The sequence below is a fragment of the Carcharodon carcharias genome, chromosome 4 (genome assembly GCF_017639515.1).
Source record: "Carcharodon carcharias isolate sCarCar2 chromosome 4, sCarCar2.pri, whole genome shotgun sequence".
In the NCBI taxonomy this organism is placed as follows: Eukaryota; Metazoa; Chordata; class Chondrichthyes; order Lamniformes; family Lamnidae; genus Carcharodon; species Carcharodon carcharias.
The window spans coordinates 201,215,037-201,232,439 of NC_054470.1; the positions used below are offsets into that span (position 1 = coordinate 201,215,037).

The following is a 17,403-nucleotide window of genomic DNA, read 5'->3' on the forward strand; positions in this document are numbered from 1 at the left end:
TCCTGGAACCTCTCTCCCTAACAGCACTGTGGGTGTACCTACACCACATGGACTGCAGCGGTTCAAGAAGGCAATTCACCTTCTCAAGGGCAATTAGGGATGGGCAATAAATGCTGGCCTAGCCAGTGGTGCCCACATCCCATGGGTGAACATAAAACATACTTAAGAATGGGAGGTGCAGGAAAAGATGCAAACCATGTTTAATAAGAACTCCCAAATGAACTTAGTGGCATGAACACATGAAGCTTATTGTAACAATTTATGATTAGAAATTATTCCTATGCCTATTAAATTTTTCCTTCTCTACCCTTAATCATCTGAATTATGTAATTTATTTATATATAGTTTTATCAAACAGTGCTTGGAGAAATAGTACATGCTTACAAACACAATCTGGAGAGATAATTAGATGAACTCAGGCATGGGAACACCACATGAGCAATGACCGGGGCTACATAAAGGAATGAGAAGGCAAACAGGGCAATTACATCACAGCAAGGAGAGTTCCTGATTTTATACTTTTTTAAAAAGCAGGAATACTAGGACAAGATAGGAATAACAAAGATTATTGAGAACAACTGATATGAAAGGGGAATATGTATGGATTTATCACTGAATTTCACCTTGGTCTCTCCCAGTACCCTTCTGCTAATTTCTCCTTCAGGCAGTTAGCATCCCATTCCCTTGTCTCTTTAAATCCTCAATCCTTCCAGCTCCCTTCCTCCACCCAAGCCCCATCCTGAGTTTCTCTGTGCTGAGATTTGCCATTGTCCCAGAGTCAACCCTCACCTCCAGAAGGGTTTCACAGCCTTCAACAGCAAAGTTATCCGGTGCTGTGCTCTTCCCAGCAGATGCTCTAACGTAAAGAAGGCAGGAGAAAGATGTTTTTCAACTATGCTGGGACACTCAGTCCTGTTATACACACACAGTCAGCGCTGGGACAATCAGTCCTGTTACACACACACACAGTCAGTGCTGGGACATTCAGTCCTGTTACACACACATAGTCAGTGCTGGGTCATTCAGTCCTGTTATACACACACAGTCTGTGCATGTATAACAGGACTGTAGTAGGGTGACGTATAGTTTCGTGTCATTGGTCACTAACTAGCTGTAAATCTCAGGCAAAGGCAAGCCATTCTTAGGAACGTAAGAGACTAAGAAATAGGAGTTGGTGCAGACTCGATGGGCCGAAGGCCCTCTTCTGCACTGTGATTCTGTTATACTTACTAGGCCAACAGCCCTTCAAGCCTGCTCCATCATTTAATAGAATCATGGCTGATCTTCAACCTCAACCCCACTTTCACACCCAATCACTGTATCTCCTGGACTCCAAATACCTATCAACTCAGCTCTGAATATACTCAACAACTAAGAATCCAAAGATTCACAACCTGAGTATTTCTCCTTGCCTGCCCTAAACCACCAACCATTTATCTCGAGTACATACTGAGTTCTGGACCCTCGAGCCAAGGGAAAAAGGCCCTCAGCTTCTAACCTGTCAAGCCCTCTCAGAATCTTGTGTGTCAATGAGATGAACTCTCAATCTTCTAAACTCCAGAGAGTGTGTAGGACTATTTTACTGAAACTGTTCTCCTTTTCATCCCAGGGATCAATTTAGTGAGCCTTCATTGCACCCCTTCTAAGGCAAATGTATCCTTCCTTAGGTACAGAGGCCAAAACTATACTCAGTACTCCAGGTGTGATCTCAAAGTCCTGTAGAGTTGCAACAAGACTCCTCTCATACTCCAACTTCCTTGCAATAAAGGTCAACATACCTTTTGCCTTCCTAATTGCTTGCAATGGTGAATTATGGAATAACATTGGTGGCCGGGGTGGTGGTGGTGGGGGGGGGGAGACAGAGAAAGGAAAAGTTGCCTCTTAATGTCACCAACCAAGAAAAATGCAGTAACTAAAAACCAAGAGTGAGTAAGGAAATTAGTCACATTTTATTAAACAGGAGTCAGGAAAAGAGATGGTTAACATGAAACAAGTACCAAGCAGAACAATGGGTGTATAGAAAAGCAGAGTATCAGAACTGGGCGTGAACTCACCTGCATTCTGGGCAATAGCCAGGTGACAACCAGCTGATAAAAGGGCTAAAAACACGACCTCAAATAACACCCACAGCTTCATTCCTACAAATTTCGGTTTGATCGACAGAACACGAGCAATGTCATCCACCAGAGTGTTCAACTTCCCTGCAACAAGAACAATGTCTCACGGTTATATTTAATGAGAGATTAAAATCCAGATACAAACACAGAGCACTCAAGTATATGACACTTAGAATTTTTCCCTTTTGTACAATTTGAGCACATCCTGCAGGAACTGGTAGAAGTCATGCCGGATACCTCATATCTGCAGGCTGTAGACAATGCTGTTAGGCACTGATAACGGATAATATTCTGGCTAACACTGCATCCTGTGTACAGCAACATATATTGTAAGATCAACAGCTTCATGCTCTGAAGCTTGTGAAGATCCATTTATCATTGTCACAAGTCCCCGCGGCTCTGACTTTTGGGGTACAATTTCTGCACCTCACACCTCAGCCTGTCATGTGCGAGCCCGTACCAATAGGATGGGGGCTCAATCATATAGGTAATCACAGAAGAACCTGATTCTTTCCTTCCCTAAAATCTATACATGCAAGGGTCACTGAATATCAAACAGGAGCAGTAAACCTGGTAAAACGCCCATTCCCTACCTCAGGGGTGCTTAGGCAACTGCTGTGCAGCCTGAGATCAGGTAACACAGACTCAGGAGGCTCGACATAAGGATTCAATTATCAGCTGAAAATGTTTAACAGTAATTCAACATTATTTCAACAGTTACTGAGAAAACAAACCAAAGGCAAGACTGCAATAAAACAAAAAACTGAAGTTCCCTCCACTAATCCAAGCATAAACAAATGGGCACTGAATAACATATCACAACAGCTCTGGAGCCTGCACTTCACAGAATCACTCAAAGTATATGAAAATTAGTGATCCGCTGGGACCAGAAGTCGAGATCTCCAAATCAATTTACCGTAAATGTGATGATTGATTAACCTGTAAATCAGTGCTTTAGTTAGAGCCTTGAAATAATACTGCACAGACCACAAAAGCATGGAGCTATGTTACTGCCATTCAATTAGGCTCTGGACGATTTCCATTTACGACTCAAACACATTACATCAGATTTTACTTCAAAAGTGACAAGTTGTTCATAGTCAGTCAAAAGCGAGGCCAGCAATACTGCAGAAGAAATCCTTAGCCTGACCTAAAGTGAAGGCATATTCACAGCCAGCTTTCCCCATGTCTTTGTTTCTGGATAATTTCACCCTCTCTTCCAGTTAAAGTAAAGCTTCAGCTGCTGACGTGTACTATCAAAACCCAGCCCAAAGTTGCAACTTATGACAGCAGCCGGGACAGTGAGTGTTGACAGGCTATTGAAGCAGAGTGGCCATCACAGCTGAGCCCAATCCTGCTGACACATGACAGTGTCAATGTATGCTCATGCAGAAGGACAGTTACTCTATTTACAAAGTGATGAAGCAGGTTCACCCCGACACTGGCACCCATGAGCTCGGTCGTGAACGATATTTTTGAGTACATCGCAGGTGAGGTAGTTGCACACTTCTTCGCTGAGATGATGTATTCCAGAATATAAAAAATAGGAGCAGGAGTAGGCCATTTGGCCCCTCAAGCCTGCCCCACTATTCAATAAGATCATGACTGATCTGCCCAAGGCAGCCACTCCTCTTTGACGCCAGCTCCTCATAGCCCTTAACTCCCTGATGTTTTGAAAATCTATCTTCCTGCTCTTTAAATACTTTCAGTGATCCAGCCTCCACAACGTTAATGCTAAAAGGCTAGTTAAAGAAAAAGTGGGACCTATCAGAGATGAAGATGGAAACTTGTGTGTTGATGCAGAGGCTGTGGGATGGGTTTTGAATGAATATTTTGTCTCTGTGTTTACAAAGGAAAGGGAGGATGTAGATATAGTAGTCCAGGAGGAACACTGCAAGATATTGGACGGGATAATCATAAAGAGAGAGGAAGTACTCGAAGGGTTGAAATCCTTGAAAGTTGATAAGTCACCAGGGCCAGATGGATTGTTTCCGAGGCTGCTGAAGGAAGTCAGGGAGGAGATAGCAGATGCTCTGAGGTTGATTTTGCAATCAACCCTAAATACAGGGTTGGTACCGGAGGACTGGAGAAATGCAAATGTAGTTCTATTGTTTAAAAAGGGATCAAAGGAAATGCCAAACAATTATAGGCCAGTTAGTCTTACATCAGTGGTGAGCAAATTAGTAAAATCAATCCTGAGAGATAGGATTAACTGTCATGTGGAAAGGCATGGACTAGTCAGGGATGGTCAGCAAGGATTTGTTAAAGGAAGGTCTTGCCTCACAAATTTGATTGAATTCTTTGAGGAAGTGACAAGAAGGGCTGATGAAGGTAGTGCAATGGAAGTTGTGTACATGGATTTTAGCAAAGCATTTGACAAGGTCCCACATGGCAGATTGATGAGGAAAGTAAAAGCCCATGGGATTCAGGGTAATGTGGCAAACTGGATAAAAGGTTGGCTTTATAACAGGAAACGAAAGGTAATGGTTGATGGATGCCCTTGCGAATGGAAAGTGGTGTTCCACAGGGTTCAGTGTTGGGACCCTTGCTGTTTGTGTTATATATTAACGATTTGGACGTGAACATGGGGGGGCGCAATTGGGAAATTTGCAGATGACACAAAGATTGGCCGAGCAGTGGATAGTCTAGAGGATAGCCATGATCTCCAAAACGATATAGATGGGTTGGTGGCGTGGGCGGTAAAGTGGCAGATGGATTTTAACATAGAGAAGTATAAGGTCATACGTTTGGGGAGGTCAAACAGTTACAGGGATTACAAAATAAATGGGAATATACTAAGAGGGGGGGATGAAGTGAGAGATCTTGGTGTACAAGTACACAGGTCCCTGAAGGCAGCAGTTCAAGTAGACAAGTTTGTAAAGAAGGCACATGGAATGCACTCCTTCATTGGCAGAGGTATAGAATATAAAAGTAAGGATATAATGTTGGAATTGTATAAAACACTGGTGAGGCCACAACTGGAGTATTGTGTGCAGTTCTGGTCACATTACAGGAAGGACACTCTGGAGAGAGTGCACAGGAGGTTTACAAGAATGTTGGCAGGGTTAGAAAAGTGTAGCTACGAGGAGAGATTGGATAGGTTGGGGTTATTTTCCTTAGAACAAAGGCTGCTGAGATGTGACTTGATTGAGGTGTACATAATTATGGGGGAATAGATAGAGTGGACAGGATAAAATTGTTTCCCTTGACGGAGAATTCTAGAACCAGGGGACATAGATTCAAGATAAATGGCAGAAGGTGTGGGGGGGGACATGAGGAAGAACTTTTTTATGCAGAGGGTAGTGGGGTCTGGAATTCGCTGCCCAAGTTGATGATAGAGGCAGAAACTTTACACTCTTTTAAAAAGTACCTGGATCTGCACCTAAAGTGCTGTAAACTGCAGGGCTATGGCCGGGCGCAGGAAGGTGGGATTAGAAAGGTCACCTGGGTGTCCTCGGGCTGGCATGGACAAGATGGGCCGAATGGCCTCCCCCTAATCTATAACTTTTCTATGGTTCTAATACATGACCCAGCAGGTCTATGAATATACATTTACCACAGCTGGACAAGGTGACAACATAGTAAATAATGGACTGTAGATTTACTCATATCATAAACATATTTAAATAGATATAAATAACATTTTAATGAAATAACTAAAGTAAAGAACACCATAATTTATTTGCACAGTGCTTGAGTGCTGAAGACGTCTCAATCCACTTTACATTACGCTGATAAAAAAACCATTAGTCAACATCCGCAAAAACAGATTACAAGGAAATCAAGGGATAAATTAATGGCATACTGTCCATTTGCCTGAATAAGTGCAGCTCCAACAACACTCAAGAAGCTTGACACCATCCAAGACAAAGCAGCCCACTTGACTAGTGCCCCATCCACAAATATTCATTCCCTCCACCACCGACAAACAGTGGCAGCAGTGTGTACCATCTACAAGATGCACTGTAGGAATTCACCAAGGCTCCTTCAACAGCACCCTCCAAACACATGACCTCCACTGCCTAAGTGGACAAAGTCAGCAGGCACATGAGAACACCACCAGCTGCAAAGTTCCACTCCAAGCCACAAACCATCCTGACTTGGAACTGTATCCCCATTCTTTCACTGTTGCTGGGTCAAAATCCTGGAACTCCTTTCTTGACAGCACTGTGGGTGTACCCAAATCACATGGGCTGCCGCAGTTCAAGAACTTGGCTCACCACCACCTTCTCAAGGGCAATTAAGGATGGCTAACAACTGCTGGCCTTGCCAGTGATGCTCACATCCCACGTACGAATAAAAAAGCTCCTATGTAAGTTTGTACTGGACCTTTGCAAGTTCAAAAAAAACACTTATTAACCAATAGCTGCACTGCTTAAAATTCAAAACAAACTACACCTAGTTGGAAACATCTCCAGTAAAAATACACTCCTACTTTCTTACCTCCCATCAAATGCCAGCCAAGTTAGGGTGGGATCCATGTGTTTCCATAATTCCCTCACATGCACCTAAATGTGCAACCTTCACAAAATGGTTGGGCTTGAAGTACAAGCACAGGAATCTGAACTGCTCACACACACACACATATTTATAGTAGTCTGATGCATCTATTACGAAGAACTGTGGAACGCAATAAAACAGCGAATTCCCATAGTTAAACATCAATACTGGGTGGTGCCGTGAAAACACTGATGGTTGGCACACAGTTATTAGATCACGCCAAACGAACATAGGGTTAAAAGGGGATAACTTTAGCCATCTGAATTGGTCACTGGGAACAGCTAAGTGACTTAAAATCTCTCCCACCAGAGAACATCTTGGACATGGGGCTAATCCAGAACAGGAACCCTGGTCCAGGGGCAGATGAATAATGGTAGCACCTCCACCATCAGCTAGTCTATGATCTACAAACTCAGGAATTGAACCTGGAACCTTCTGATCTGTTCAAAGCTATCAGGGGAATTACTGGAACAAAAGCATTTGAATTCAGTGCATCATATTCTGGTGGTAGTAGTTTTCACAAGAGTGCCTTACAACACTGAGGAATTTATATGTCTATAATTTTACAACTATAACCAATAGAAATAATCCTATAATCATGCAGATGCCTTTGCAGGAACCTCCAGACACAGTCGACTCACAACCCAGGTCTCTGATTTTCTAAAATACAGAAAACTAACATCCACAAACTCTACTCACTACAAATGACAATACTTCCCATACTTAATGAGAATGGACTTTAAATTTATAAAACTGTTGGCAACATTGATATCGTGTGCTTTTGAATTTGAAGTTTGATCTGGGACTAACCATTTGAAGCAGAGTGACTACTTGCATTTACATAAGTATGTGAAAGGTCACCTTATCTGCCACAACACATTGAATTGATGTTCTCACTGCACTCATTATCTCACCAAAGAAACTCTAGTTTTCATAGAAGATATTCACAATTAATTGTATAACCCCAGATAGAATTATAAATTTAAACAATCCATGGTCGTGGAAACAAATCTCGCTATGTCAAATTTATGTGAAGGTGCTGAGCAAAGTCCCCTCTTAAATATTTTTCATTGCGCACATCCTTTTCATTTCAGTGTGTGGAACCTTGCAATATTTTTGTCTGCTCACACAGTCTCTGAAATGAGCCTGCGTAGTACCTTCAGCATTAGAGTGCTCGCACGCGCAGCTTACAGGGAACATTGCTGCTGACTCATACAAGGGTACGCCTACATGAGCAGCAGTCTCACTACTACAGTCATTCTTCAGTGTGCCGAGACAGCAAGTGTAGGTGAACTATTTGACTGTGGAGGCATCACAGCAGAGCCCAATATTACGCATATCCAATATTCACCTGCATGCAGTGTGTATCTCTCAGATGCACCTAATTTGAAATCTACTTGTTTTATATCACTTTCTTTTCTCAGGGAGAAGGGAACATAGAAAACTAGAAGCAAGCTATCCCATATGCATCATCAAATCAACAAAATGTCCCAGTTTGTCATTATGTTTGGAAAAAGTACAATGAAAATCGGAGAGCTGGCAAAGACTTGATGGGCTAACATAGACTTCATGAGCCAAGTGGCCTCTTTCTGCACTGTAATGACTCCAAGTCAATAATTTATTGACTAAGAATTGTCCAACGACACTTATATCAAAAGATGTCTCAGCAGGCCTCACATATGGAGCTGGTGCCTTTTTCCCTTGCAGGAACTTTAAGGTACAACTCCCCAGGTGGTCAGGACAACCTAAATGATTCAGCTCAACTGGAGTAAAAATAGGAGCAGCACAACTGGGGGCAACTAAAGTTGGAGGCAAGGAAAACAACAGCCAGGATCAGAGCCTCCCCATAAAAGGAAAAGAGAAAACTGCAAGTGGCGGTGGGATGGGAAGCTACTTCATTTCGTGTCCAGGCATATGGGAACACCAGCACCTGGAAGTTCCCCTCCAAGCCACACACCACCCTGACTTGGAACTATATCACTGTTCCTTCACTGATGCTGGATCAAAATCCTGAAACTCACTCCCGAACAGGAGTGTAAAGTATATCTATACCACATGGATTGTAGTGGTTCAAGCTCACCACCACTTATTCAGGGGTAATTAGGGTGGGCAACAAATGCTAACTTTGCCAGCAAAGCTCACATCTCAAGAATGAATTAAAAATCAACTACACAGCCTTCACCAACACTCTCTGCTACTTCAAAGATCTTTCAAACATGATTTGCCTTTAAAAGAAATCCATGACGACTTCATTTATTAGCTCATACTTTCCAAATGATAATTAATTTTGCCCTGGATTATTGTCTTTGCATTTCCTCAAGATCAACAATAGGCTGACTGGCTTGGAGTTGTTGGGTTTCTACCACTCTGCTGTTTTTAAACAGAGGTCTAACGTTTGTAGTCCCCTCTTGTCACCACTCCAGTACCAAAAGAGGATTGGAAAATTGTGGCCAGACCTCTGCAATTTCCACCACTGTTTTCCTCAGCATCCTTGGACACATCTCATCACGACCAATGCATTTGAGGAACCCAAGCCTTTTAACCACCTCCTCTTTATTTATATAAAGTTCTCTGAGGAAGTAACAGGCAAGGTGGATAAAGGGGAACAGGTAAATGTTTCTGTACTTGGATTTTGAAACAGCGTTTGATAAAGTGCCACGTCAAAGGCTGTTACACAAAACAAGAGATCATGTTGTAGGGAGTAACATATTAGCACAGTTGAAGGATTGATTTGCTAACAGCTAGCAGAAAGTAGGGATAAATGGGTCTTTTTCAGGTTGGCAAGCTGTAACTCATGGAGTGCCACAGGGATCAGTGTTGGGGCCTCAATTATTTACAATCTATATCAATGACTTGGATGAAGGGACTGAATATGTGGCAGCTAAATGTGTCAGTGACACCATGATAGGTAAAAAAGTAAGTTGTCAAGAGAAATTAAAAGTCTACAAAGGGATACTGGCAGGTTAAGTGAGTGGGCAAAAATTTAGCAGGTGAAGTATAATGTGGGAAAATGTGAACTTTGGCAGGAAGAATAGAAAAGCAGTAAACAATTTAAATGGAGAGATTGCAGAACTTGGTGGTACACAGATAGGAACGTAGGAAATAGGAAGAGTAGGCCATGCATCCCCTCGAGCCTACTCCACCATTCAGTTAGATCATGGCTGATCTTCTACCTCAATGCCATTTTCCTCCACTATCTTCATATCCCTTGATGTCTTTACTGTCTAGAAATCTATCAACCTCTGTCTTGAACATATTCAATGACTGAGCACCCACAGCCTCTGGGGTAGAAAATTCCAATAATTCACTATCCTGAGTGAAGAAGTTCCTCCTTAAAAGAACATTATAAGAACTAGGAGCAGGAGTAGGCAATTCGGCCCCTCGAGCATGCCCTGCCATTCAATACGATCATGGCTGATCTCACTTCAGCCTCAACTCCAATTTCCCACCCTCTCCCCTCAACCTTTCAACCCGTTACTAATTAAAAATCTGTCTATCTCTTCAAATTTATTCAGTGTCCCGGCATCCACTGTACTCTGAGGTAGTGAATTCCACAGATTCACGACCCTTTGAGAAAAGTAATTCCTCACCTCTGATTTAAATCTACCACCCCTTAGCCTAAAACTATGGCCTCTTGTTCTAGAATGCTCCACAAGGGGAAACATTCACTCCATGTCTACTTTGTCTATCCCCTTTAGCATCTTATATACCTCAATTAGATCTCCTCTCATCCTTCTAAACTCTAGTGAGTATAGGCCTAAACTGCTCAATCTCTCCTCATAAAACAAGCCCCACATCTCTGGAATCAATCCAGTGAACCTCCTCTGAACCGTCTCCAATGGAACAACATCCTTCCTCAAGTAAGGGGACCAAAACTGTGCACAGTACTCCAGGTGCGGTCTCACCAATGCCTTGTACAGTTGCAACAACACTTTCCTATTTTTATACTCTATTCTTTTAACAATAAATGCCAAAATTCCATTTGCCTTCCTTATTATCTGCTGTACCTGCATACTAGCTTTCAGCGATTCATGCACAAGGACACCCAGATCCCTCTGCACTGAAGCATTTTGAAGTTTCTCTCCATTTAAATAATAAGTCACCTTTTTATTCTTCCGACCAAAATGGATAATCTCACACTTATCTGCTTTAAACTCCATCTGCCAAATTTTGGCCCATTCACCTAACCTATCCATTTGTAAATTTCTTATTTGTTCATTGCAACTTACTTTCCCATCTATTTTGGTGTCATCTGCTATAGTACCTTCAAACCCTGAATCCAAGTCATTAATATAGATTATGAAGAATTGGGGCCCAAGGATGAAACCCTGTGGCACCCCACTAATTACAGCTTGCCATCAAGAAAAAGACCCATTTATCCCGACTCTCTGCTTTCTGTTGGTTAGCCAATCCTCTATCCAAGCTAATATATTACCCCTAACTCCGTGTGATCTTATCTTGTGTGTTAATCTTTTGTGTGGCACCTTATCAAAGGCCTTCTGGTAGTCCAGATATACTACATCTACAGGTTCCCCATTATCCACTTTGCTTGTCACATCTGCAAAAGAACTCTAGCAAATTAGTCAAATATGATTTACTCTTCATAAAACCATGCTGACTCTTATGGATTGCATTTTGACTTTCCAAATGCCCCATTACTACTTCCTTAACAATGGATTCCAATAATTTCCCAACACAAGACGTTAAACTAACTGGTGTATAGTTTCTTACTTTCTGCACCGCTCCCCGCCACCCCACCCCCACCCCTGCCTTTTTGAATAAGGGCATTTTATTAGCATTTCTCCAATCCACTGAAACCTTTCCAGAATCCAGGGAATTTTGGAACATTATAGCCAATGCATCCATTATCCCCACTGCCACTTCCTTTAAGGCCCTGGGATGTAGGCCATCAGGTCCTGGGGGCTTGTTACCCTTTAATCCCAATAGTTTGCTCAGTACTTTTTCTCTAATTATTCTAAGTTCCTCCTTCTCTATAACCTCTGCACTACCTGTTACTATTGGGGTGGTACTCGTGTCCTCCACCGTGAAAACTGAGGCAAAATATTGATTAAGCATCTCTGCCATTTCTGCTCATATCTGTCCTACATGGCCTACCACTGTTTCTAAGACAGTGCCCCCTGATTCTTGATTCCCCAGTTAAGGAAACATCCACCCTGCATCTGCTTTGTCGAGCCCTATAAGAATTTTGAATGTATATTTCAATGAGATCGTCTCTCATTCTTCTAAATTCTGGAGCATACAGGCCCAGTCTCCTCAATCTATCCTCCCAGGACAATCCCGGCATCCCAGGAATCAGTCTGGCGAACCTTTGTTGCGCTCCCTCCATGGCAAGTAAATGTTTCCTTCGGTAAGGAGACCAAAACTGTACTCACCAAGGCTCAATACAATTGCAGCAAGACACCTTTACTCCTGCAATCAAATCCTCTTGCAATAACAGCCAACATGCCATTTACCTTCCTAATTGCTTGCTGCACCTGCATGCTGGCTCTCATCAACACATGAACAAGGACGCCCAGGGTATCAACACTTTCCAATCCCTCCCCATTTAAGAAATACGCTGCTTTTCTGACCAAACTGGATAACTTTAAATGTTTCCACATTATATTCCATCTGCTATGTTCTTACCCACTCACATTGCCTGTCTAAATCCCATTGAAGCCTCTTTGCATCCTCCTCACAACTTTCATTCCCACCTACGAGTATACGAACAAGGAGCAGGAGTAGTCCATTCAGCCCCTCAAGCCTGCTCCGCCATTTAGTAAGATCATGGCTGATCTGATAGTAACCTCAAAACTGCATCCCACCTACCCCCAATAACCTATCACCCCCTTGCTTATCAAGAATCTATCCACCTCTGCCTTAAAAATATTCAAAGACTCTGCTTCCACCAGGAAGAGTTCCAAAGACGCACAAACAGTGAAAAAAATTCCACCTCGTCTCTGTTTTAAATGAGCGACCCCATATTTTTAAACAGTGACCCCTAGTTCTAGATTCTTCCACAAGAGGAATCATCTTCTCCACATCCACCCTGTCAAGACCCCTCAGGATCTTATATGTTTCAATCAAGTCGCCTCTTACTCTTCTAAACTCCAGCAGATCCAAGCCTAGTCTGTCCAACCTTTCCTCATAAGACAACCCACCCATTCCAGGTATTAGTCTAGTAACAAAAACAAAAATACCTGGAAAAACTCAGCAGCTCTGGCAGCATCTGCGGAGAGGGGCACAGTTAACATTTTGAGTCCGAATGACCCTTCAGCAGAACTATCCTCTCCGCAGATGCTGCCAGACCTGCTGAGTTTTTCCAGGTATTTTTGTTTTTGTTTTGGATTTCCAGCATCTGCAGTTTTTTGCTTTTATCTTGGTATTAATCTAGTAAGCCTTCTCTGAACTGCTTCCAATGCATTTACATCCTTCCTTAAATAAGGAGGCCAATACTGTACACAATACTTTCCCGAATACCTTCCAGTCATGAATATTTAGTTTCTAATCCTCCCCTCTTCGAGCAGGTCTCTACTATTGCCATATACCATTGTCCTATGTGGTTACTTGAGCCTGCGGCTCACCATCTTAATTTACCATGCTCCTCACGTTTACATAGGTGCACTCCATCATAGGCTGCCTCGCATTTACCCCTGCCTGATCTCTGTTTCTGAACTATTCTTTACTCTAGTGTTATTGTCTTTCTCAGTCCTCCATTTCATCATGGTGCCAACTTCCTGCCATATTAACGAGGACACTAGTCCCAGCTCTACTGAGGTCCAACCTTGAACATGTCCCTCCTGCCACAGAACTGGTCCCAATGCCCAAGGATTCGGAAGTCATCCCTCCTACACCATTTCTCCAGTCTCAGCCTCATTAACTTGTCTCATCCTAAACATTTCTACAATCACTGAAATGTGGCACTGGGAGTAATCGGAGATTAGTATCTTTGAGGTCCTGTTCTTTAATTTTCCAATCATCCTAAACTCTTGACGGTAGGACGTCAGCCCTTTTCACTTCCTAAGTCATTGATTCCCACATGGACCAGGACTTTTGGCTGTTCCCTTGCTCCCTTCAAAATGTGCTGCACCCTATCAGTGATGTTCTTTACCTAGGCACCAGGGACAAAACATACAATATAGGACTCACATCAGCAGTTACAGAAATGTTTGTCTATCCCCCTGAATATCAAGTCCCCTATTTTCCCTGCCTTGATACTCTTCACTGGTTCCCAGTGCAGTTATTTTCCCCATGATGCCAATGATGTATGCCCAATATGTTATCATCCTTGCTGTTATTCAACACTGAAAATTGGTTTGAAAGTGTCATATTCTAGCAGAATGCATACAATGTCTGCCTTCTTCTCTCCTGGATACCTACTCGTTAACTATTCTCCTAAAAACTCTGTCACTGCAGAAATGTGCATGTCAAGAAATTCTCAGCCACAGCCCTGCAGTGAATCCAGGCACTCCTAAAGCTCAGAAACCCTGAATTTTAGCTTGAACAACTAGAGCAGTGTTGTCCAATAGAAACTGGCGATCTGCCACATGATAGTGATGGCACTGTCTTAGGCACATGCACTAGTTTTAGTCAAACACTTTACATACCCTCACACGGTACAGATAATTAAACTTCATATGTGCAATTATACTTAAATATTTACCACCAATGAGTAACCAAGTAAAACACCCACTATTTTAACAAATGCGCAGCAAGGTTAAAGTTCACATGCAAATGCCATGCGAGCATGAGTGTTAAGAACACATGCCCAACCCCAACGCCTATCACTCAGTTCTGATGCACTAATCAGAATTTCAAAGAGCCATAGCTGGATTTTTAACTAACCACATTTGGCTAGTGGCCGACAGTGCTGAATTAGATGCACTTTCTGCATGTGTAGTTACCCAGAGACACATGCAAGTGTTAGAATTCCCACATGGCATATAAATTGCAGGCAATAGGCTCCATTGTCCCATCATTTTACTTAAAAATTATATATACACACAGATACATATAAACACAAACACATATATTAAAAACATAAACACACACACTGACTTATTCCTATTTATTTTTCAATCATTTGTGTATACCAGTTTTTATTTAATACAATTTGTATATCTTTAAAGTTGGTATTCTCTATTTAGATAAAGCTATCCCCTTAATGTAATTAATTACACTGATTATTTTGTATTATCGAGTAATAAAGGATCACAACGGCTCATTCAGCCCATCAGGTCTTTGTAAGCCCTTTTCAAGGGCAATCCAGTTAGTCCCACTCCACGCTGCCCTTTCCACATAATCCCTGAAATGTTTTCTCCATCAAGTATTTATCCAAAGCTTTGATTGAACCTGCATCCACCATCAGACCAAGAGGTACATTCCAAATTCTAACCACTTGTTGCATTCAAGTTTTTTCACCCGTTACCTCTGGTTCTTTTGCCAATCACATGAACAATAAACAATATATTTACCGCTGTGCCTTGGATAAAAATTACATAGCATCTCCTTAGAAGGCGGGAGAATGGGGTTGAGAAACTTATCAGCCATGATTGAATGGCGGAGCAGACTCGATGGGCCGAATGGCCTAATTTCTGCTCCTATATCTTATGGTATTTACACCAAATTTCTGGTCTTACCAGGTTCACATGCCTCTACAAAATTTTGAATGGACAATTAAATATTTCTAAGCTGTACATCAAACCCAAAAGTGACCAAGCTTGAAGAGTTCAAAACCAACAGCTACAACTGTATACACCCCAACGTGCTTCCCTTGCTAACTCCTTCCACCCCCAACTCCCAAAACAATTATAGGACTGGAACAACCTTCCACAACACTTAATCTCTAAGCCCTCTAAGGATTCATTTAAAGCAAATCTGTTGAGAACTTCTTTAAATCAATGCGACAATTGACAGCGTTCATTTGCACACTTGCTGTGAAAAGTCCTAAGGTGGAAGACTATGGTGCCTTATCAAGCACCAAATTCCCATAGTCACTGTTTAGCAGATTCTCCCAACTGTGCGCGCACAGCTTTCCAACAATACAAAAGTCTCCAGTTACTTCAACGACTCTTTAAAATGATAACAAACTACAGCCAGTAGACGTATTGTTTAACTTCACCCGTTTACGTATCGCTGTTCCTCCTGAGAAGCAACAAACCTTCAACATTAAACACGAAACTGCAAAGCAAAGCCGTCCCGCAACGAGGAAATATTTTTAAACAAATTCTAACAGATGTGTTTATTTTGGCCACTCAAGGCTTCTAATACACTGCTGTAGCACAATAACCACCAAAACCAAGACACCGTGAAAAACAACTTCAAAGCAAGTAATGTAACAGCATTTCTGTCACGGACATGATGAGATTACAATGTCGCAGTCGCCCAAGTGTCGTCTGTCCGTGCCTTTCACTTCGAAAATAAACGCTGTACAAATTGCGCAGAAAATGATAAAAACACAGCAAGGATAGTGCTGACTGACTAGCCCCGCCGACAAATGCGAAACTTGCGATTCACGGAAGAGCGACGGTGGGTGGCTGCACCAGAGGACAAGGGCACCTCGATCATCTAGTCACCCTCCACGTGAATTTTGCAGAGATGTAGACATTATGGAACCTAGATTCCCGGGAGTACGAACCTTCATTCCCAATGATTCCACGCGTTTGTTCTTCGCATTACAAACTCCAGGGCTCAAGAACCAATTTTTGGTTTGGTCATTCGTATTTAAAAGGAATTCAGGTCCCGACACTGTACCTGCTCACCACCACCCCGCCAACCCGCCCCCGTTCCTACTCGAACCGAATAACACAGCGAAGTCATAGGCTGAGTTTTTAAAGTACCCTTCCACCGTTCCCGCCCCGCTCATAAGCACAAACAGACGGGAATTGGAAGCAAGAACTTGCAATATTTATTCAGTATTTCTGGATAAAAAAAAAGTGCAAGAGGAACAGCTTTGACAGCATGTCTCTTGTTCAGCAATATTCAAGTTCTGCACTACCAAACGACTATTTGTATGCCTGAGAGAGAAAATGTATTCAACTCAGTTGAACCAAATTAAAATATGATTGCAAAAGGACATGTACCAGTTTCATTTTTAATAAACTGCAGCTCTGCAGATTCAATTTCATTATGCTCTGAAAGTTTAGAGAAAAACTCAAGGAGGGGAAAAGTCCATTGGTATTGAAGAGGAAGAGGGGGTTAATTTAAAATGTGTTAAATTATTACAGTGGAAGCAGCCAAATAAATAATTTAATAAAAACAAAAAAACTGCGGATGCTGGAAATCCAAAACAAAAAGTTCTGTCGAAGGGTCATGAGGACTCGAAACGTCAACTCTTTTCTTCTCCGCCGATGCTGCCAGACCTGCTGAGTTTTTCCAAATAAATAATTTGGTTCCTTACATAATGTTCATTGTAACTTGGACGTGCTGCACTAAATACGCTACTCAACAATAATGGATGTACAATTCTGTGGAAACATGGCAAGAGGCATGGTAGAACACAACTCAGAACGTCATTCAGCTCAGCATGCCTTTGCCAGCTCTTTGAAAGAGCTTTTCAACTTTTCCCCACTCTCTCACCATTTCCCTGTAAACATTTCCTTTTCAAGTGCTTAGGAAGGATTGTGAAGGCATTAGAGAGTGTGCAGAAAAGATTCACGAGAGCGGTCCTAGGGATAAACAACTCCATCTACATAAATAGATTGGAGAAGCTGGGCTGTTTTCTTTGGAGGTATTTGATAGAGTTGGGGGGGTCCAGACAGAGCAGATAGGGAAAAGCTATTCCCAT

The 17,403-nt window shown here is 42.2% G+C and overlaps 1 protein-coding gene across 1 annotated transcript in view; it reads right to left on the minus strand.

Moving 5' to 3' along the window:
- Positions 1–17,403, minus strand: part of LOC121277198 (leukemia inhibitory factor receptor-like) — a 206,860-nt gene that overhangs the window by 91,762 nt on the left and 97,695 nt on the right. Inside the window, exon 2 of the mRNA XM_041186347.1 lies at positions 2,055–2,201. Within this exon, the coding sequence (XP_041042281.1) occupies positions 2,055–2,136 (82 nt within the window). The 5' untranslated portion in view covers positions 2,137–2,201. The remainder of the gene's footprint in view (positions 1–2,054; positions 2,202–17,403) is intronic.